This window comes from Ixodes scapularis, unplaced genomic scaffold (assembly GCF_016920785.2).
Source record: "Ixodes scapularis isolate PalLabHiFi unplaced genomic scaffold, ASM1692078v2 PGA_scaffold6__148_contigs__length_123643588, whole genome shotgun sequence".
Lineage (NCBI taxonomy): Eukaryota > Metazoa > Arthropoda > Arachnida > Ixodida > Ixodidae > Ixodes > Ixodes scapularis.
The window spans coordinates 8,184,008-8,207,690 of NW_024609881.1; the positions used below are offsets into that span (position 1 = coordinate 8,184,008).

At 44.8% G+C, this 23,683-nt stretch overlaps 1 protein-coding gene across 1 annotated transcript in view; it reads right to left on the bottom strand.

Annotated features, from left to right (window-relative positions):
- LOC8026835 (DNA-dependent protein kinase catalytic subunit) overlaps nucleotides 1-23,683 on the bottom strand; it is a 374,591-nt gene that overhangs the window by 35,325 nt on the left and 315,583 nt on the right. Inside the window, exons 77-83 of the mRNA XM_029967180.4 lie at nucleotides 19,545-19,632; nucleotides 18,239-18,394; nucleotides 11,153-11,221; nucleotides 7,794-7,923; nucleotides 6,816-6,883; nucleotides 5,279-5,499; nucleotides 440-526 (exon numbers count right to left, since the gene is read on the bottom strand). Coding sequence (XP_029823040.2) covers nucleotides 440-526; nucleotides 5,279-5,499; nucleotides 6,816-6,883; nucleotides 7,794-7,923; nucleotides 11,153-11,221; nucleotides 18,239-18,394; nucleotides 19,545-19,632 — 819 coding nt within the window. The remainder of the gene's footprint in view (nucleotides 1-439; nucleotides 527-5,278; nucleotides 5,500-6,815; nucleotides 6,884-7,793; nucleotides 7,924-11,152; nucleotides 11,222-18,238; nucleotides 18,395-19,544; nucleotides 19,633-23,683) is intronic.

A 23,683-nucleotide genomic window follows, 5' to 3' on the forward strand; every position in this document is an offset into this window, starting at 1 on the left:
AAGCGGACAACAGGCAAACACAACACTCTGGACAGCTACAGGTTTGTGTCGACATTTCTTTGTGGGGGACACGATCCTGGGGAAACTAGCCCTTAACAGCTCCGCTGTAAAAAATGTTCAAGAACTCCCAAGCTGCAATCTATTAGAGGGACCATGAAATGAAATTTTTACTTTTGCCAGATAACTTTTACATTAAACCTTCAACGTTCACTGAATGCCGAACAGGCCTCCATTTTCGTCTCGGTTTATTAACTTTTACACAAAATAATAATGAAATATCGACTTTTTCTTTCTCTCCAACTGACCGCAAAACAAGTTGCGGCGTAATTCTGACGGTCGTGACATACTCTGGCACAGGAACCGGAAGTTCTCTCAGCAGTAGGAGAATGGGAGCGTTAGCGGCGGCGAGTTGGGGGTGCGCCGGGAGGGCGAGACTTACAGGTTGCCCTGGCTGCTTTCATCGAGACCTCGACGCTGAAAGTCCTTGAGCACCACCGTGCCGTCCAGCCACTCGATGAGCCCCACTCTGGAACAGAACAAGCCACCGACAGACTGAGAAAGCTCGTTGCCTTCCGTTGTGCGCTCGAGCTGCACCAGACGCCCAAGCATTGCTATCCTGCCAAAGGCAACTTCCCAGTGACTAGGGTCGGTCAACTAACTTTGCTAGTGCCACACTAGCAGAGCTGGTTCGAATCATGCAAACAGGAAACAAATGCAGCTAGTGCTCCTCGAGAAAAAAAATGACAGAAGGATACTTAAGACTGCTTATGCATAGGAGCGCAAAAGCATTCCTACATGCAGTGCATTCCTAGAAGCAGCACGCCCCGCTGCCCTCCGCAGAGACCCTACTGCACCACCCTCTCCCTTTTACTGGCACGCTGGCCGCAGCGCCAGGAGAGGGCTTTTCTGCGGAGTGGCCTTCCTTGGAGCTATGACGCGTCGCGGCCAATAGGAATTTATTGCTCGTTTCGCTCAGCCGGAATTGAGGTGCCATTTTTCGTGGTTACAGACAACACCGACGCGTTCCATGGGACCAGTTAATGCTTTCGCATTAAAATTTGCGGTGGTATTTGAACCTATCGGTTGAGGTGTCACGTGCACATTTAAATTTATGAGGAAAGCAATAAAGGCCCTAGCCTCAGCCTTCTCGGCACACGACGGCATATCAAACATGTGCTCCCTTTGTATACCATTCCTCCTTTTCTCATTGTTGTTTTTCAAGCTTTTGCAGCAAGCAAAGTGTTCTCGAAGCATCTCAAAGCCCTCCCTCCTTCAGTATTTTTCTTTCTTTCTTGTGCTTGGCAGTTGGCTCAGTGGGCCAACTCTCCTTGACCTTGGAATACTTCACTTTTCAAGACAAAGCTTTCATCAGATATATTAAATATTAATAAAATATATATTTTAGGACCATCAAAATGTGAGATCATCCGTCCGTCACAGCTCGATGGCTCAACTTTGTGGGAAAACCTGAATTGCTCTACAATTATGCACCCCTTCAACTAAGGAAGAATTGTGGCAAAATTGAAGCCGTGCTGAGGCGGCAGACCAACAGTGCCAAGATCTACAGACGTCCGAAGGAGGGATCCCAAATGCTACCATATATTGTTTGGTAGCAGCCAGGAAGAAGGCTTTTGCTGTTACTTTGGCCCCTGAACATGAACATTTGACAGGAACCAGTCTGGTTGGGGCGAGACTCATTAAAAAGGGGGAAACGTCCAAACAAGCCCAAATTAGAGACCCAAACTTTCGAGGCCTGCTTGGCCTGTTCTTCAGGGCGATGGCCGTCCAAAAGCAATATTTTTTTTTTTTTTTTTTTTTTTTTCCTCTTACGATGGTACATTTCTCTCCGGATGAATTGGTGGGATGTCTCCCCTATTAAAAAAATCAAAGGTTCTAATTCTTAGATATATTCTCGCAAGATATTGAAATGTGTTTGGAAAGTTCAACCGGTAAAGCTGATGCTTACGGTACAGTGCTCGACACAGCAAAAAAGACAAGAAAAGCGCTTGGTCTTGCTATAGTAACTTCATATGATCCACTTAATTTGAAAAGTATATCCAGTTGCTCTAGCGTCGAGTTACCATATTGCTCCTCCTTTTAATTAGTACTCTAAGCATCGCTATAGGTTAACCATATGGTCCATTTAGTTTCATTGAGGACTGTAGATCTTAAAAAAAACACTTTCAGCCTTTCCACTCTGGTGAAGAAGGAAGACCAGCGAAGCTGTACTATGATGTGACGACCTCAAGGACGACTTCTACGACGACCTCGAGAACAACTTCAGGAACGACGTCTAGGGTGACCTCAAGGACGACGCCTAGGACGACCTCAGGGACGACGTCTAGGACAACGTTTAGGACGACCTCAAGGACGACTTCAAAAACGACCTGAAGGACGTCTAGGACGACCTCAAGGACAATTTCTAGGACAACCTCTAGGACGACCTCAAGGATGACTTCTAAGACGACCTCGAGGACATCCTTTCGGACAGCCTCAAGGACGACTTCTAGGACAACCTCGAGGACGGCATCTAGGACGACGCCTAGAGAAATTCAGCCTTTCCACTCTGGTGAAAACCAAAGTTCAAAAGGCTGAAAAGGTTGCCGCCATCTATGAGCGAGGCCGGCAAGCCGGTTGTCTGGTTGCCGCCGTCGCTCATAGATGGCGTAAGCTGTCCAGAGTTTTGTGTCGACATTAGTTTGGTACCGGACACGGTCCTGGGGAACCAATCCCTTAACAGCTCCGCTGTAAAAAAATTTACGCTGCTGCCCGCATTTTTGTGTAATACAGCATTGACCTCTTTTACAAAGGCTGCTTTGCAACAACCAGTCTTGTAACTGGCACCCTTAAAGAAACCATCCAATTCGGGGTAAAAAAAATAACAAGCTGCTAGCTGAAGCTTTAAAAGTCAGTGTAATGAGAATCAACATGGTACACTCCAAGTTTTACCACCTGCCGCAAAATATAAAAGATCCGTCCCTTACTGTACCAACACCCACTACCAATTAGGCATTATTAAAGGGAAAAAATGCAAGGACAGACAGGATGACACATCTTTCTACCAACTACAAACTATTGCAGATTCAAAGATTCTGCAAAATACCGCCATAGAGCATCCCCTCCCCAAAACTATATATGTCTGCAGATTTCCTCAAACAAATAAGTCAAAAAAAAAAAAAAAAAAAAAAACACAAAAAAAAAACACAGTTGTTTTCTTACCTTAACCACTCTTTACACCTCTTTTTCTGCAGTATGGAAAAGACTTTCAACAGGAAAGTAAAAAGAAAACAAACAACCTTGACATGTGTTGCACAACTGCTAAACATGTTGCCTGAGGTTACATAACATTTTTGCTCATATTCTATTTGGGCCCTCTTTTACTGAAATAATTTATTTTTAGGTATCTTAAAGTTTTGTAACTCCTTCATCCTAAAATTCATAACTTTTGAGCTAGAAAATAAATGCCTTAGTGTTTTATGAGGCGACTATTAAGATTAAATTGTGAAACAAACTTTCTTTATAATCAACTATGATTTCACGAGGGATTGTTAGCATATACGTACTGCAGTTCACATTTACTTGTTTATTTGCAAACAAGCTAGAGAAGTATTTTTTTTAAGTCACTTTTTATTGTTTTGACAAAGCAAGTGCTTGGGCCTTTGTTGCACAGAAGGAATTTGAGTAGACATTTACGGTCAGCGTTTCAAACGAGGCCTTCCAACAATAGGAAATATTTTGTAGAAGTTCACCCTTTTCCCACTCTATCGTGGTAATGCAAAACATATTCGGTGCTCCTTCGCAGTGATGTTACGCAGATAAGCTCAATACACATTGTGTGTTTCGTTGGCACAAACGTTATTGTGCGTCTCTGGAAGAAAGCCCAGCCAAGCTAGCACTCCAGAGGGAATGGCGCTCAAAGTTTGCGTCCCTCGCGGCCACACACCCCAGTTTCGATCAGACAATTTTACGTCCGCCTTTTACGTCCAACGTCCATTCCCCTCGCCTCCTGCACGCTCTCCCCCCTTGTGTTCAACACCTTTTGCGAAGGTTGCAGTGCTGGATGTCCGCTAACCGGAGGCGGGCCGCAGAACGACTGCTGCGTCGGCATTTGGCTGTGACTCGTGCCCGATCAGCAATGACGCGAGGAACTGCCGCAAAAATCGTGGAAATATTTTTCGCCGACATTCACAAAGTCTTTTATCGCATTTAAAACGGGTTCGCGGACTTTTCTGATCCCTCCACTCCACGCGGAAGAACTTCCTGCGACCAATCCACGACTTTCGTTGTGGCGTTACTGAAATTCAAACGTTTCTCTCTTACTCCAAAAAATGTAAACATAAGGTTGTAGGTGACTTTCTTTTCGTGGTGCAATATTTTACCAACTTTGCAAAGTGTGCATTTCAAAAATATTTTATGTGCAAAAAATTTTGCGATTTGGTGCGATATGCTACATTATTAAAATAAGACGACCAACCAATCCCTCAATCAGGGGAGCGACGTTTCAAAGCCTATTCGGTTTCTTCTTCAGGGGCAAATGTAGAGGAAAGGAGCTGCAATCTTCTTTTCCCTTTAAGGCGGTGGCCAATCTGCACGATCTCTACTTTTTTCCAGGCTTCCTTTCTTTTAAACACTTCTTTCTCTCTCTCGATCCCTTCTGCTTCTTCTTTCCTCTTCTGTTTTGGAAGGGATTGTGCGCATTTGCCACCGCCACACAGGAAAAAGAAGACTGCGGCTCCTTTCATCCATAGTCGCCCCTGAAGAACCCTGAAACCAAACAGACTTTGAAACGTTGGGCCCCTGATTAGAGATTGGTTGGTCTTCTTATTTTCATAATTATTTCCCCCACCCAGACAGACTTCTGTCTAATGTTTACTTTCAAGTCGATATGCGCTACATGCACATTACCATGAGGTGATAGTTGCGAGATAAATGTTTTGCAATATTTATCGAGTCGCGAAACATCACTCCCTATGAAAATGAAGTCCTTTACATTATGTATATAAACGTGACAAGATTTTCAGTAACTGTATTTGCTGTTCAAAAGATACTATATAGTACCACATATGTTACTGCCTCTGTGAGCAATTGATGTAGGCATATAACAGGTGCATGCCACTTGCTTCCTTCGTTACAAACCGAGCCACGGACGTAAAAGTATGAAGGGTTTGTTAAGAAATGTAATGTATCTGAAAAAAAAAAAAAAAAAAAAAAAACCCCCCGAGAGCGCTTATTGCGTCACACCCTGCGACTTGGGTCATAGAGTCCCTTTGAACCCCACCTGGTGGTGAGGGGCACCACGCCGTATGTGACCAGCTGCAGGTGCTTGGCACGGCAGGAAGGGTCGGCGGTGAAGAGGGCATTCATGGCGCCAAAGAGGCGCTCGATGCGGTCGTCCTGTCGCAGGTCTTCGCCGGTTTTCACCAGAAAGCGATGCTCCTTCTCGTCGTCTCCGCGGATGGTGATGCGACACGGACGCTGCATTGACTTTAGCACCAGCACCTGCCAACAGAAAAATACACTGATAGCACATTGACAGTAGACCGGCAGCACATACAAATTGTTAAACATGCACTGGCAGCATGTCGGCACTAGATTGGCAGCACATTGGTGCGGCAATGGAATGTCAAGTTATGCCAGGGAATATGGATTGGAGAGATATCGACACAAGACCAGCAGAGCACATAGGTGACATATATCGGCATGAAGTGACATCATTATCGCCTAGCTGAACAAATGCATTGGTGACAAATCAGCTTCACGGTGGAAACACACACTGTTAATGTAGATGTTAACAAATATGTCTGCAACATATTGGGTCCTTGTCAATATAGATAAGATGACGTCTTGTCGACTACATATGCAACGTCTTCTATCAAAATAAATCTGTTAAGGATTTCTCTTCAGACCCTTCTACTTCTCGGGGGTTTGATTTTGGCCGAGAGCAAGTGCCAGATCTAAGTTGCCTCTCGCAGAGCGAGTGAAGACAGCATTTGTTGAAAATTCATCCGCTAATGCGAGTGAACAATACGGTTTGCGTGCTACTCAATGGCATTCCCAAATGGAAATAAAACGAGAAAACACCGTACGTTGCCTGCTAACATACCGGAAAATACAGTTGATCATCCAATACAAACCGAGTGCCGAGGAAAAATGCGATAGTATGCAGGCTAAAATTCTGAAAAACAGTCTGCTACTTCAGGTTGGAAGCCACTGACAACCCGCAGTTGTTCCGATGCCACGCACAAGCTGACCTTGATTGGTGGATGAAGAAGTGCAAAGAACAAGCACAGCAAAGGCCGCGAGACTTCTCTTGCTCTGTGTGTGTTGGTCAGACATTTTATCATCAAAATATTGCCTTATTGTGAACTTGCAAACGAGTAAAAGGTTTTTCACTGGTTGATTACGCGAAAACAGTAGTACCAAGTCCAATCGGCAGCCGAAAACGCTCTCGCCGTCAACTTTTTAAAATATGAACCCTAGGCCATCCCCAGTTAATCGAGAGCTGCAGTTGACAATTAAGTTTTTTCACTCTGGAAATTTCAAGTTATGCACTCTTGCTCAGAATTATAATAGATTTTTAAATTGGATTTTTTAAATTCTTGGAGGTTTGACAGAGTAGCCTTAACAACCGCTTAGCTAGCTCTAAGTAAAGCGTTTTTATTAACTGCCTGAGCCAAACACTGCCCAATCTGGGTGCTGTTAACCAAGGCTTCTGAACCACTCTATTGAAACAGTATCTTTGAATGAAGAAAGAAAAGTGGTAGAAACATGGACCGAAAACAATTTTATGCAAGAAACAAGCAAACGGTGCTTACGCTTTCCTCAAACCCAAAGATGTTGACGTGATACTCTGGCATGGGTTTGGACCTTCCGGTGTACTGCCCTGCGAAGGAAGTACACATGCATTCAACAAGAATACAAACTACCTTGCCATATAGCAGCCATCAATCTCCAAGCTCGCTCTAAAATCATTTGGAAAGAGCGCGCAGCATCGACGCATAGCGATTTCATATTTTTACGAAAAGTATATTTTAGTGATACATTTTACCTCGTGAAATTTTAAGGCGTAGCTCCCTTCCTGTAGAAAATTGAGGCCAACACTCTTGCCATGGTCAACGGCAGACGACGATGCAGATGACCCATTTAGCGAAGCTAGGGGGTCTAGACTTGAGACAGGGATCAACTCAAACAATGGAGAGTTTTTGCCACTGAAACACCTTCTGCACAAATTTGTTGCTCGTGCGCATGCACAAGTTGCCTTAGTGGCAAAAAGGATGACAGGCGGAGGGGCTCAGCCAAGCTTGGAGACGCTTCCAGATGACGTTTTCTCCTCCTGCTTGTATTGCAAAGGCAGACTATGTGATACTGAGTGTGAGGTCACTCTGAAATCTAGGCACACTAAGCGAGGTCTGTGGCACCATCTCTCAATAAGTGCAGTGAGCAGACAATGCATTCAGTTGAAAGCAGACGACACTGTCAAGGTTGCTGGTCTCATTTCTCGCAGGAAGCCTCAGACAGCACCGGTCATGCTTTACTTTCCCCGCTCCAACGACGCAGTGCAAGAGGCTTGGGACAAGAGCGCCGCCGCTCTCGCCGGCGGCAATATAGGGAAACTCTGGAACACCATAATTAATCAATGACACTACAGAAGGAAGCCTTAAGAAGGAAAATGCACCACTAAAAAAAACCTTTAATACAAATTTGAGATCGCTACATGCAGGCAAGGATTTTTTCGGCCGATTTTGGGACAGGCTTTGGGATTGATAACATTAGCAAAGGCTAGCACGACCAACCTGGGATTTCAATCTTGTTGTCGCGGTCAAGCGCACTGAACCGACTCAGCCATGGAGATAAGTCTTTCAAAGCAGTTGGCTCCAGTGATTTGTAACTCTTCAGTATCACTTGACACTCGCTGCCGAATTTCTGCCAGAAACACCAAAACCAGTCACAAATCACGAAAATTAACCGAGTGTACAGGCAAACTGGTGGATGTTGATTATGTTGAAGATTACCCGAGACTCCGGTAAAAGATGGGAAACTTAGTACGAGGAAAACGACATAGGGACATCATTCCTTTTTCTGTGTTCTCTTACTTGCACTAAGTTTGCCACTTTTTACCACAGCCTTGGGTAATTTTCAACACGATCGCAAATCACACCTGTTTCGGTGTAAAAATTTAAAATTATTTCAAACAAGGGGTCACCTTATTCTAGACAGCATGCGAGGGAAATGTGGCACCAACGAAAAACACAAAGATCATTTTTGCACACAAACATTTGCTCAGTTTTCAGGTCGTTAACATGTCGAAGTCACGCTTAGCATTCTAACCGATTTTAAGTCTCAATGTTATCTATTACTTAATTATACTATAACTTCGCAAGTATGTGAGAAATGAAAACATTCTATTAAATAAAGCTCGAATCCTCTCTGCAATCAATAAAAATATTTCTCCTTCAGATTCGCTAGGTTCAAGTCACAATTTGTTGCTCATTCTTTCACTTCACTATCAATAAGTGAAAAATGATAAGCAATTACAAAAAAAAGTTATTTTTTTCGTGCAAAAAGAGGGTAAAAGTGTAGCAGAGAGTCAACGCTGGGATGGGCAAAATACATGCAAATATGTATCGAAATACAAATACAAAATACTTCGTCAAAAATGTATTTAATTACAAATCTAATTACATTTCCAAAAAACATTTAAGTACAAGATACAAATACAACCAAATTTTTTTGGTCTCCCCCAAATACTTTTCCAAATACATTCCTCGAAATTTGCGTCAGCGACTTCAGGGCACCTGCAACGGGTTTCTGGGTATCTCATTTTAATTTTGCATCGCACACTAGGGAGTTAGTGCGCGAGGCTTTAGCAATGTAATCGAAATATAATCACAAAAAAATGCAATCAGCTTGGACGTAATAGGTGAAAAAGTACAGAGCTTCAAGCAGCCTTTTTGTCCATTACATTTTGTTATAGACCAACAAAGAAACGAGATGACCAAGACGCACAGCATTAGCTAGAGAATTTTTTATTGTTGGAACTCGCACCAGTTACGAAAATCTGGACGACCCGCGCATTTAGAATGTTCCAGGCAAAAATATGCATGGAAATCAAGCTGGAAAGCATCACAAGTTGTCACAGGCATTTATTTTGCCAGTCTGCCTGTGAACGTCAATTTCGTCACTATTCTTGCCCTGGACTAGCACCATAATCATAAAGTCACTAAACGCTTGTGCTTGATTGAGAGACACTGCATTCGGTGCAGAACATAGTTTTCTTCCTGCTCTGGACCGTGACAATAAATTTGAGGGATGTATTTTCGCCCACAAAATTGTATTTAATTACAATTGTATTTGAAATACCCACATTTTAGTATTTAAATACACACGTCGAATACATTACCCAATTTGTAATTAAATACAAATGCAAAATACACAAAGTATTTAAAATACGTATTTCAAATACTTGTATTTGAAATACTGCCCATCCCTGAGTCAATGTTTAATTTATCGAGTGCAGATGCAATTCTTTTCTACAGCCTGCCAAGACAAGGTACTTTGCTAAGATTTTTTGCAAATTCCAAAGAAAACACCACTCCCTCAGATCCAACAGTTTCAGTGCCGACTTGTCAGAATTGGCTGCACAAGCTCTGAACACTGAATGCTTTTTTATATTGACCATGATTTGGAATTTCGCAGCGCAGAAGCAACGTACATCACACAGTCGACTCTCGGTAATTCAGTTCCTGTAATCGAGTTTGCAGTTAGAAGTGTGGGTCTGGTCCCAACAACTGCATGTATGAGTCTAGAGGGAAAAATGTGCGGCCATTCCAAGTTAAACCTCCAGGACTCGCTAATTCAGTTTTTTTTACTTGCTCGAAAAGTCTGACAAATCCGGGAGCAGGAAAAATTCTCGCAATTATGCTGACCAAGCTCAAAACACACCCGTGCACACTTTATCGCTTACTGCGCGAGTGATTGAGTAAAAGAAGGAATGAGCGCAGCACGCAACTAAACAGCCAAGCAAATTGGGCGGCCAAGCCAGCTGCGTGACTAACCCGTGCCAAGCCAAACCAGCATGGCTGCGGGTGCATGCATCGTGGCACTGTTCCCATGCAAGTTACGGAACGGCCGTGCGGCGCTTACAGCCAACCAAGCTTGACTTGGTTGGCTGTAACGAGAGACGAGCGAGACGAGACGTCTGTCCCATCCAAGAGAAGCCAACTCCCAGCTATGAAACCACGCAAAAAGCCTAGCCAAATGGCACCTAGTTTCCTCGATGCCAAAGGAGCGGAGTGAAGCTGATGGATTTCTGCTTCGGTCCCATTGGCTGGTTCGCGTCATACTTTCAAGGAACGAGGCTCCCATTGGCCGCTGCGCCTCAGTTTCAACGACCGCCACCCCATGGCGCTGCATGTCCGCCAGCGCCGGTAACACGAAGTGCCCAAGGTCAAAGCGGCGAGGAGAGTGTGCGCTGCGCCGTCAACGAAAATACGCCACAGGCAAAATAAGAGAGCGGAAAAATGATGCGCATGCTTTCGCATTCCCAGCTCATAAGAAGTGCTTAGGTGTACCTCGAGCTTTTTGTTCATCGAATATATTGGTGTCCACAGACACGCCATGACCTCATTTTCAGGGAGTGGCATTGTGCAAGTACTGAGAAAACACTGCTGACGTTTCCGCCGACGCAGAAACTGCTCGTCACACTAGGAGTACAATTTTGCATTTCCTTTGGCGAAGGAACTGTTCAAGGAGCCCAAGAAAGATTTGCAACTTGCGGACCATACTTAATACTATTTGTCTCCGTCAGCGGGCAGGCAGAATTCAACTTCTCCTGGCCAGTACTGAATTTTAAAAAAATGTGGCTCGAGAGTTATTTTTAGTGTGAAGTATGCATGGCTAATTCAAAACCTTTCACGGTTCGTATAAGAGCTCTGAATTATCGAGAGTCGACTGCACCGAGTTAAAAATTGTTTTGCAACGACCCAAGCTCTCTGATAATCCATATTACTTCCTGAAAAAAACACTTTAGACAAAGGTATTTATTGGAGCAGCAATTAATGAAAGTTCCAAAACTTTAGCCAGATGTGCTGGCAAGTAAAATCCAATGGCCAAACAAAGATGGCAATAAAGATGAGAAAATAAAGATGCCTGCCTTAGCATCCATCTTAACCAGCTTGCTGCCCTCAATCCCAAAAGCATCTGTCACCTTCTTCTTCACCACCTGCAGGCAAAACAAACGATACATTTTTTTTGGAATTCCAGATGATTTACGTCATTTCTCTACCCCATAATTTATAATTCCAATAGGACCAGATAATACCAGCATTGAGCGTACACCTGCACAATCACGGAGGTCGTGAAAAAAAATGCGTCCAACATCTTGGGGGTTCATTAAACCACAAAGACGTTGATTACTGTGTTAGAGCGAAATATTGTGTCTGCATTTAATGAACCGTGTTTAAAAATGGCGTTTCTTCTACTGTCTGAAATGACCATGAGACACCTATCGGCAGCATGAGCAAGAAAACGTCATGGTATGCAAAAAAGGTTGAACAGATATTCAACTTTATTTAACCTTCAAATAATAAATTGGGAGTGATAAAAACATTGTAAAATACCGAGCAAGCACCCACTCCAAATTTGAAGATAATCGAGAAAAAATAGGGGATGGGCGCATGTCAGGTCATCAATTTTACATATAGACGCTTTCAGCGAGTCAGTTATTCGAGCTGCCACCAGTCGGCGCGCTTTCCGCGCACTTTCCGGGCCGCCATAGGCGACTTTCAGTTTCTCGCCATTGCTCCGCGTTGTGTGCTGCAGCGGCCAACACCGGAGCTTTGTTTTCGTGGTCTTCACGTTCCGCGTTGAAATCGTGTGTTTTCTTTAGGTCTTTCTAATATTTCGGGCTTTGGCTAAATCTTTGATATCTACATTTCAACATAGCTCTTATATTTTCTGATTTATGGAATGGAATCGGACAGCGAATGGATCGACGATACAAGATTATGGCCGAGGCTTCAGCGATCATGTAAGTTCATCAAATTCTTACGTTTTTGTCGCTAAGAAAGGGCAGTTAACATCATTGCGACCTATGCAAATTTCAACTGACGCAGTAAATAGGCTCTCGCAGTCGTGCTTCTCGCTGCATTTGCACGCTCGTTTCTGTAAAGCCGAACCGCATGTAAGCGATTTAGCGTGCCATGAGTCGAGCGAGGGCAGCAACGATGGGAGTCATCGACGAGCAACGGAGATTTCTCACTGTCGCCCGTCACATCGCTCGGTTTTCGGATTTCTAGAGAACTTAGCGCTCACCGTCTTGGTCGCTTGCTCCCGTCGCTTCCATGCGGTTTGCCTCGTCCACGACTGACTGAGCGATAGCGAAGCGGGTCGCCGTCGCTTGTCTCGTTGCTCGCCAAATCGCTTGCATGTGCTTTATACTTAATTAATTTCGATGCACACAGCATTGAACCATTAGCGCCTCGATATTAAGCATAAAGCGCATGTAAGCGATTTGGCGAGCAACGAGACAAGCAACGGCAACCCGCTTTGCTGTTGCTCAGTCAGTCGCGCGACGAGGCAAACCGCATGGAAGCGACGGGAGCAAGCGACGAAGACGGTGAGCAACGTTTTCTAGAAATCCAAAAACCGAGCGATGCGACGGACGACAGTGAGAAATCTACGTTGCCCGTCGATGACACCCGTTGTTGCCGCCCTCGCTCGACTCGTTGCACGCTAAATCGCTTACGTGCGGTTCGGCTTTACGGAAACGAGCGCGCACATGCAGCGAGAAGCACGGCCTCGAGAGCCTAATTACTGCGTCAGTTGAAATTTGCATAGGTCGCAATGGTGTTGACTGCCCTTTATTAGCGACAAAAACGTAAGAATTTGATGAACTTACATGATCTCTGAAGCCTAGGCCATAATCTGGTATCGGCGATCCATTCGCTGTCCGATTCCATTACATAAATAAGAAAATACAAGAGCTATGTTGAAATGTAGATATCAAACGATTAAGCGAAAGCCCGGAATATCGAAAAGACCTAAAGAAAACACAAGATTTCAATGTGGAACGTAAAGAACACGAGAACAAAGCTCTGGTGGTGGCCGGTGTAGCACACAACCCGGAGCAACGGCGAGAAACTGAAGGTCGGCTACGGCGGCAGGGTCACGTGACGTCAAGATGGCTGCGCCCATGAAATGTATCCTGAAAGAATCTATATATGTACTGTGCATATTTTCTCGTATGTTTTAAATTTCCAGGGGTGGGCGCTGAGTGCGGAATGAGCGGATGCACAGTATTCTATGGTAGAGGTTGTTTAGAGGCATTCTTGTATTAGGTGTAAGCCACTACATCATGGGGTTTGGAGTTTCGGCTTCAGACCTGTTGTTCTCGTCCCATCGCAGCATTCCTTGTAGAATGCTGCAGTGGAACATCATTGTGGGTCTAAATTATAGTAAAACAAACTTATAGAATAAAAGATTATAATCCGAAAAGGATTCAAACCCAGAATTTCACAAAATCAAGGAGGGATGCACTCATGTGGCCTCTCGACTATCAGCCCATCCGTTTTGGGCAGTTTATTTAAGTGGGTGTAGCTCTAGGACATTACAGTTTTCCCATGACTAGCTTTATGGTCACGAGTTTTCTATTAATTGTCCTTTACTTCCTCAGCAATAACTTGACATGACGCTTCTCAAGTGCACAAAGGTAATTCATTTCACTTAGATTTTCACCATTCTTGCCCTTGTTCTGCAAGCTGATCAGAAATTTTATGGCCGAAACGAGAAGATATTCACGGCTCGTCCATTGACGACCGTATCGGGATATGGCAAGACCAATCGAAGCTGCAGACGATTCCTGAAACTCTCCTCTGTAGCAGGACATATGGTAGCACAAACAACCTACGGTGTCGGTGTACGACTCATAACATAAAAGGGGACCATGGTGTAATAGGCGACGCTAGGACTCAATCAGGTTAGCCCATCTCACAAATCTCTCAGCATAATATCAGACGTCGTCCGTTGACTCGCGTGCGCGACGTCATTATACCTTTGCAGTGATATCTGACGCTTCGTCCATCAAGTCCAGTCTACGTTGCCATTGTGTGCAGACAACGAAAATTTCCCACTGGTTACCAACAATGAGACAGCGACGTGTTACTAAGGGAAAAGCTCCCAAGAAGCTGAAATGATTGTTTTTACGCTGCCAAAGGAATTCCGACGCCCATAGGAATGAATGAGGGTTGTACAGTAAATGACAAGGATTCCAAATAGACATATAGCTTAGAATTCAAACCTTAACGTGCCACTTTATCTTTTTGGTTCACTCTGTGGGTGCTAGGTGGCATAGGTTGGCATCCCAATTTGGCCACAAAAACAAACTTGGTGAGCCTCCATTGTGCTGTTTCCTGTTTCAGGGGTGGAACTCATGCAATGTACTTGGGAGCAGCCATGGGAGCAGCTCAAACAGCTGTTTTGGAGCAGGTTGGGAGCAGCTAAAACTGCATTCTAGAGCAGGCCAGGAGCAGCTCAGATCAGCTTTCACTGCACTTCAGCTTCTGTCTTAGACGAGCTCGGGAGCAATTTCGACTGTGCTTAGCGGCACAGATGAACATGCGTGGTTAGGGACCTATGGGTAGATGGGATTACAGTGTCACGATGCGAAAACTTGAAATTTTGTGAGCTTTAATGAGAACCAAAAAGCAAGTACCATATGTTTCTGAAGATGGCGTCCTTGATATTTTCTGAGTGGCTTTCAGCTGCTCAAAATGCAAACCACTGGCACTGCTTATCGCACAACCCACACGTGCTCAACATAGTAATTATATGTGCGTGCCAACCACGTAACGCGCGTAAGCAACGGACCAGCAGTTGCGCGGAGGAACTGGGCAACAAATTTCAACTTTATCCTATTGTGCAACTCAATATCGAAGCAGCAGACAATGATTAACGGAGTTGTGGTCGTCAAAGCGATAAGCAGGAGCAAGGTTAAAGTACGCCAAGCAGATCTACCGCTCGCGTTAGAGCTGCAGCTGGCCGGCAAGGCTTGGGATCGGACCGCGTTTCAGTTCTACCAAATTACGATTTATCTTGCGGGAATGCGATTCTAACTTCTAACGAACAAGTACTAAAAGAAATCTTTTGCCTATTTCTTTTTTTTTTCAACTGGCTGACGTCCGGATCTTGGGCCGCAGAGCCTTAGGCAATCTGACGCCTAACGCCTCAATCTCACCCCGGCCCACTTGCTTAACCGCTTATGGTTGAAGAATAACAATTCAACCGCAGGTGGTGCAGCGCTTGGAATCCGACCCCCAGTTTTTTTCACGCGCTTCTGACTCGGGATACACAGGGAGAATAAACAGAACAAAGGATTGCAAAACCGACGAAGCTAAACGCGCTCATTGTTGCCACTCGAGTCGATAGAAACCGAAACCAAGACAAAATAGATTTTTGTGGCGCAGTTTTCGCAACATGGCGCAGAATGGCGCAGACAAATGCGTCTGGCACAAAATGGAGCAAATGGCGCAGCCGTTCCACCCCTGCTGTTTGCTGATCCACAGGCTTAGAAGAGTCCATTTTCTTTCCCTTTGTGCAGTTTCACGTTGGCGGTTTCTGTTGTGGCATAGCAGCCACAAAAAGCACACGATTTCACTGTTCCGCCACAAAGGACACTGTTGCATAACTGGGTGGCATCTTTCCTAGATGCTCACATAGACGCTGTGTAAGCATCAACGCAAGGAACGATGGTCAGTTTGGAGGCATTAGCTTTTGCAACTGGTAAACATGAAGAAAAATATTGCAGTTGCATCAGAATCTACATATCAGACAGTCATACGCAGAATTATGTTTTATGAGGAATGCAGTAGATGCTAACTCGTCTCAGCCTTCCAGGTACGCAACGTCCTGTCTAGTGTCCTCATTTTGTACCAACTTTTTTTTCTTGTTTCCGAAACTTTTGCAGCCGGCGAACCCTTCTCAAAGCATCTTCAGAGTTTCTTCTTCTCTTGCCATTTATCTTTCACAGTTGCATTGTGTGGCCAGCAGTGCTCGCGTGGTGCAGGTGTTTGGCAGCCAACCAACTTTCTTCTGCTTTGGCAAGCTTCACTCACTTTTTTCAAGGCTAAAGCAGAGTTGTGTCAGTAAGAATGCAATTCTGCTTTACTAAGCAGACTTGCTAGCCAGAATAACAGAGGGTGTGAAGGCGAGGAATATATGATAGCAACCCTATGACACATTCAGTCGCTATATGTAGTCTTCAGCTTCATAGACTACGTTACATATAATGACTTTGGGTGCTCAAACTATGGAACATAGCAAGCCCATATTATGGATTACTTAGTGTAATTGGAATTTCACTCAGGTCGCCAAACAACATTTCAGCAAACACCGACTTTTCATTGAAAGACTCTTTAGCAAATGATCGGGGGTGGGCCAGGTGGGCTAACATTTCTGTAATGAGCCACCGCAGACTGTCACGAATGTGGGGGGTTGGGTTAACACGTGCCAGTTATTCGCTAAAACGCTGATTCAGTCAAATGACCGCTGCTCACTAAAACGTCATTCACTCATGTGATATGGACCCATGTAATTGTGTTACGTTTCCAATAAAACATTCCAAACGTGCGCAATTAAGTTTCACACTTGATTTCTACCATTTTTTTGTTTATGATTTAGAAACTAATTAAATATGAGTATTTTATAAGGTGCAAAAGACCGAATTAATGACATTACATTTTGTACTAACCAAATTTAAAGGTTTCTTTCATAGCGAAGTTCATTTATCCCCATTGCAGAACAGTTTCCTTGTCTGAGGTTTTTACGAATATGGTTCCCAAAGTTACATAAAAATTAACCCCAACATCTTAAAGGGGTACAGAAAAAAAATGTTTTGGACTTTGTTCTTTGTTTAGATGCGGTCAACGTTAGACCGGCAGCCTAGAAACACTAGCCTAGTGTTTCTGGGCTGAAGACAGAGAAGTCAAGAAAACTCATTTTAAAACGAATGAACAGATTTCGAAATTGCGTCTGGTGGCGGTCTGTAAGCTGCGTTGGAATGCCACGACGTCACGAGTTCCTAAGAGGCAGCACCAGTTCGCAACAGTATGGCTCGCTCGTGAACTCATGGAGCTATTTAGCCCTGAATGGGACTTGGAGGAGAACGCTAACGCGTTTCCTATACTCCACTCATTCATAAGCTGAGACTGCAGCCAAAGCTACAAGCGCGAGCTGGCCCACGCTCTTGGCTTTGAGACATGCACTTCTAGTGCGAGCACTCATTCTGAGGAAGAACGCTTCAAAACAGGGACCTCGAGCTCTCGCCCTCGGATTGTCACACGTTGACGCCCTTAAGTAGCAATGCTCGCAACTACAGTACCTTTGACCATGCACAATTATAAACTATCAACGTCAGGAGCGCAATACGCATTGCGCCTCTCGCTGGCCGACTTTCAAGCGAGGGGCAGGGCTCGCGTTGAAGACTTTTCGTTTCCGAACACCTTTAAAGGCCGACCAACAAGCAGAAAGAAGGACTCTCGCCAGCCCTTGTTTTACCCTCCCAGTTTTTCCCCCAACAGAAAGGAAGGAAAGAACCCCTCCTTTCCACTTTTAGTATAGCGGCCAGTTCAGTGGTTCTCAAATGGCAGTCCGCAGACCATTTGCGGTCCCTCAAGGCCTTCTTAGGTTCCCTGAAGCCCTCAAGTGTCAGTCAAGCGGAGCAATAAAGCTTTTTTTTTTTTTTAATTGATGATGGCCGTCCCAGTAATATAAATAGACCAAACTTTGTGCACTGAAAAAGTAGGGTTGATTATTCTCTGTCTCAGAGCTTCAAAATTGGTCTGCATGCATCTACACATTTACCCTTTTAACATGTCCGATAACCCCCCCCTCCCAGCGGGTGGATGGGATCGCCCCCCACTTCCGCCGATCCAGAAGAGGTCCCTGAAACATCAGTGGTTGGGAACCACTGAACTAGTTAGTAATCTTGCAAAAAAATGCAGGACCCGCACCTGCAGTTCCTTCGGGCTTTAAACCAGTACCACTGCAAGCCTCATTTGGCACAATGTTATTCGGTACAATGTAATTTCCACCAAATAAAATTATACTTACCTGAAATGTATAAAGAGAGATGTGCCATGAAATAGATGTCATTTACAAAAAGGCACTCTACTACCGTTTGTGTCACTGAACCACCAACGAAAACTAGGTGCGGAATGACGACAGGACGTAGTAGTTTACTCACATCTGAGAAATGCCGATGGACAATGCCACCACCGGAACTCAAAGCCAAATCGCGGCCCTGTCCGCCAAAAAGTTGACGGACGCCATCGGCGTACAGCTTGCGGACGTCCACACTCTTTTGATTGTTCAATGCCTCCCGCATGGACTCGCACCAGTTCTAGTACCAAAACAGAAAAAAGGGAGGTTAGTGGGTGTCGTAATGAGTAGAACCATGCGCTTCCCTGGTCACACTGAACTCCCACAGGAATATGAGTACCCATCTTCTCTTTCTTGCATTTGCCTTCCCGGCTCTTACGTCCCAAAACTGACACCAGTGCAAGCGTCGAGCTTCACCACTTTGGATCGATGTGCTTGGAGCAGCACCCAACCCAAAATTATGTTCCCTCCTACAGACCATTCTGCCAAGGCCTCTCAGGACAGCGCCCTTTGTCCGAGTGCAGTGCCATCTACATACACCGTGCAGCACTGTTAGCACCAACAAATGATCGCCGGTGTTTCCTGTTTTTTTTTTTAATCCAAATGCTGTCATCAAAACAATAGTGGTGAAAAATGCTCCCTTCGTGCACCAATCTAAGAGGTAAAATTGGATGCCTAACCTTTAGAAATAAAATTTTAAAAGCGGCAATACTTGCCCTTATGTTTAACAGTGGCGTATATCCAGGCATTCCAACAAATTTGGCGGGGGAGCGAAGAGAGACCGATATACCGTGGTGCTCGGCGAGAACTCCTGGCTAGTGGGCTAGACTTCTCTTCATTCTTTTCGTAACTTCTACCTTTTTCATCCCCTTGAAATAAACTTGTATTTCTTGCGCATATTTTTCGATTTCGGAGCATTTTCCGAATCTAAGAACCCCCTCCATCTTTGAGTCTGGTGGGTATAAAAAAAAAACAGGTGCTTAGAATCTAGTAAATACAGGAGACCTTAACTGTGCGAGATGTAGGCCAAAGTTTACCAGAAAGAAGGAATGGCAAAGCACTTCCCCAATGACCTGCTCATCCAACGGTCCAAAGATGACCCCAAGTGGTACAGTTGACCGTACAAACAAATGCAGCCTCGTGCAAAGATACAACTTATATACAAACGTTTTTGAGGAAACGGCCACTTACAGGGGGGTTGGACCATAGATCAGAAAATATATTTGTTATTTGTAAATATTTCCAATTGGTATAACGTTCTCAAATCAAATATACAAAAAAAAATTCTAGGCATCTGTATTTATATATTAAAATACATATTAAAATTTCTCACGCCCTTACACAATAGCACAGTGCTTGCACACTGGGTTTGGAGAATAAACAACACTCACTTTAAATGCAACATCTGGAAACTGGAGAAGCTCAAGGGCTTCAATAAACTCGCTGACGAGAGGAAGCTTGTCCATCTTCTGCTTGAGGCTGCGCAACCAAAATTACGAGAAAACAGTAAAGTTCGACAAGGGGCCACAGACAGTTTTGCACACTTCTTGATCAATGTTCCAATGCGTTGCACAAAACATTTTGTACAATGCAGCAATGAGTAGGATGAAAACTTAAAAACAGCGCGAAATACGCGAAGGACAAGAACACGAAGTGAACGAACACAATGCTGACTGGCAACTGAAGTTTATTCCTCCAAGGAACAGAAAAAAAAACATGAAAGAAGCAAGAAAGAAAAAAGATAATCAACCCCTTCGAGGCACGCCTGTAAATTTGCCAAATTTCTCGGCAAACGCAACTTTGTCATTCGCCAAAGCCACGCACGTGGCGCTCGCACACTTATCCGCTCAGTAGGTAGCAATAAAAAACTCGTCAATTTCTTCCGTCCCTTTGTTGTGGTGATGAGCCAGAATCTTAATTTCCTTGAAAACCGGAGAACACGCACACCTATCACAACAAACTGCAAGGTGTCCCGACGGTGAAGAATGGAGGGAAAGGAAATGCTCCCTGGCCCTAGCATTAACACACCTCTCCGTTTGACCTGTGTACACCCTATCACACGACAGAGGGATCAGAAACACGAAGCCTGCCGCGCACAAAACATACCGGGTGCGGCGGCTAACCACACACCGAGAGCCAGACAACCTGACACGATTAACTGCGGCACAATAATGGGACAACCTCGAAGGAGCTGAGAACACAACGGGTACATCAAACTTCTCAGCCACCTGCTTGATCTCATGTGAAAAGGTGTGTATGTGCGGCAGAACAACAGGCCTAAAGGGCATCCTCCTCCTTTCCCTCAAACCTGAAAGACCTCTAAGCACTTTGAGAAGTGACTCCACAACACCCACGGCCACAGCCAACGGGAAGCGGCAGAATGCAACCTGCTGGCCCGAGGCAAAAATCTTTTTCCGCAGCTATGGTGACAAGATTTCACCAAAGAAGAGAGTAGACAAGACACGGCAATGGCCCTTTAGTTTTGTGCTCATCCCATGGCCCTGTACATAACCTCCAACTTATTACTCTCAGAAAAGAAAAAAAGGATAGCTCGCTTCACACTAAGCATGCAAAGCAGTGCCTAGATGTACTATTTTGAACACACTCATCACTGCAGCTTTCATCTGAGGAGCCGTCAGACAGGGACAAACGCGCAACAACTGCTGTTGATTTCCATGCAAGAACTAATCAATTGTGTCATAAACGATACTTGCCCACTACTAGCTCCGGCCCTCGCTCAAGAAAAGCAAAGAGCCCTAGTGGTGTCCTTATTCCATTCTCAACGACGAGACAAAACCTATTGCAATCAAATGCAGATTGTGCTTTTTTTTTTGAGGATCGACAGCCATTGTTGTGCCAACAAGCGAGGCAGACGCCACGAGAGAGTGCTTGGTCGCCCTTTCCTTCCAAAGACGGCTCATTTCAGTGCTGCAACGCCATTTGCTTTCAAGAGCCGCACAAGGCACACGCCTCCACATTGGCACATACATCTCTACTTTTGATACAAATGCAGACGCACCAATGGGCTTTAGACCGACCCACTGAGTAAGGTTTGTGCACAACCAGAGGAATGTAACCAAATCGGCATTCCCAACCTACGAGTTCCAGAAACATCTATGAGCTGCCTCATGAATTGAGGCCACCGTGCGTGATGCACACTTTGGCAAATTGAGGCACTCTTAAACCATGTCTCACTTTAAGTGTGAGAATCACTGCTTTTGTTTCCATTATTAGCTGTAAAATTGTTTATAACTGCCACCGTGATTCCCAGCTTTTATACTTAAATCTCAGCAATACCACTGACTTAGGACTGTACATTTACCACTAAGTGGCAGGTCAACAAGGTTGTTGACCTTTTATATCCACCGTAAAATTCGGAAAGAACGCTCACCCAAAATAAAGAGATAACTGATGCATCACCAAAATTTTATGAAAATATTGGTGATAAGCAGGGAGGTGATAGGGGGGCAGCTACCTTTACAAACTATATGAAGCAGGAAGTGATACCACAGATCACAGACACGAAAAATCGGAGTCTCAAGGTGCAATAAGTAGGCGGGAAATTGTTTAAAAACTCCCTTTCACGTGAATGGATACCGCAGAATGCGGATGTAGCGCATTCGCGTTTCACAGTGCGATAAAAGCACGAGAACCCGCTATAAACTCGGGTGTCGCGGGAACTGATACCGTATGCGCAGATTGAGGACAAACGCACAGAAACCTGCCACAAACACGCATGTCACGTGAACAGATACTGCTCCAGATTGCATACGTGGCAGATCAATGTGTCACGGTGAGATAAACATGAAAGAACCCACGGTGACCACGCTTGCGCACGTACCAATTCTGCAGATCTCGTGGTTGATACGATCCCCCTCGGACATCGCGGGATTGACATTCGGCCGGAACGGAGGGGTGGGCGATTTTTTGAAATTTTTACGTTACAAATACAGTGTAGACCGCATATAACGTATGTCGCGGGAGTCGCGAAAATCCGCACTATAAGCGGTACCGCGCTATAACCAAAACATCAACTTTTCAGGCCAAAATGCATGCCATCAGTCAACTTACCTTTGTAAAAGAATTTATTTCTATGTTAGATGAAAAATAAAGCTTAGTTTGAGGAAAGTCTTTATTTCACCAGACTAGTGCACTTCTCTCTCAAGTGTGTCACACATTTTGAAAGAAATGAGCGGCTTTTGCCTGGCGCAGCCTTTTAACGGCGTCGCGGGTTGAGGATGGACGTTGCGAGCGTTCGGGAATGCTAACCCTAATCACTTTTCTCCGGCGATGAAAACGCGTGAAAATTCGCATCCTTTATACGGTACGCGCCAGTAATACCTTCAACTTGAGCACAGGCACGAAATGCTCCAAATAAGAAATCCGGGCGATGGTCGAAAACAAATGCTTGGAAAGCACCACTGTAGTCGAAGTAAACGAACACGACGACACGACATGGGCGTTTCTGCCGTCTTGAGAGTGCCGCCACAACATCGCCGCACGAGTAGGTGGATCTTCCCTTCTAGTACGTGCTGGGTTATCATAGCGACACACAACGAAAATTCACAGTCAAGGATAGCGCTTTTACGCGGAACGATGAACTTCCACCGTGCCGTCTACGACGACGATCACAACCGACGCCATGTTCGCGGATAGAAGCCGGCCGGGGGAGAGAGAAGCGTTGTAAACAAGGACGTTTAAACAGACTTGGTTGTAAAAGAGGTTGGGGGGGAAAGGAGAGAGCCAATAGTGTATACGCACTGGGCGCTTGGTCACTGGCGACCGGCATGCAATGCGCGCGAATACTTCTCCTCGACTTGTGATTGGTCTGTCGTTGCGGTTGTTTCCAACGCAGCGGAGGGACACACGCACGTGAACGACACGTGCTAGCGTCCTTCCGTCGCTATGGCAACTGAAGCCTCCCCTCTTCGCTTCTCCCCGCTTGCCCAGCGAGTGCCGCTCGCGGCTAGTCGTCATCTAGTGTCGGCGCGGTCGGCGGGCTGTTCGAGAAACCGCACTATAACCGGTATTTCCCTTCGCGCGCCTGCTTTTTAAGCGGTATGTAATTACATGGAGTTCTATGGGAGGCGAACCGGTGGTTTAAAAAAACCGCGTTATACCCGCCCAGTTAAAAATAACCATTGGGTCCAATTAGTTATTGACAATTAGAACCAATGGGGAATCCTATCTGTGATTTCGGACTCCTAGTTAGAAAAAGTCAATTGGTTCCAATTAGTTGTCGACAATTAGAACCAATGGGGAATCCTATCTGTGATTTCGGACTCCTAGTTAGAAAAAGTCAATTGGTTCTAATTAGTTATCGACAATTAGAACCAATGGGGAATCCCATCTGTGATTTCGGACTCCTAGTTAGAAAAAGTCAATTGGTTTCAATTGTCGAAATCTAATTGAACATCACCAATTCGAACCAGTTCGGCATTGTCAATAGGATGCAACCAATTGGAAAAAACCTATTTCTATTTTCGGACTCCCAATAGGAAAAAAGCAATTGGTCCAACTGTTCAAATCA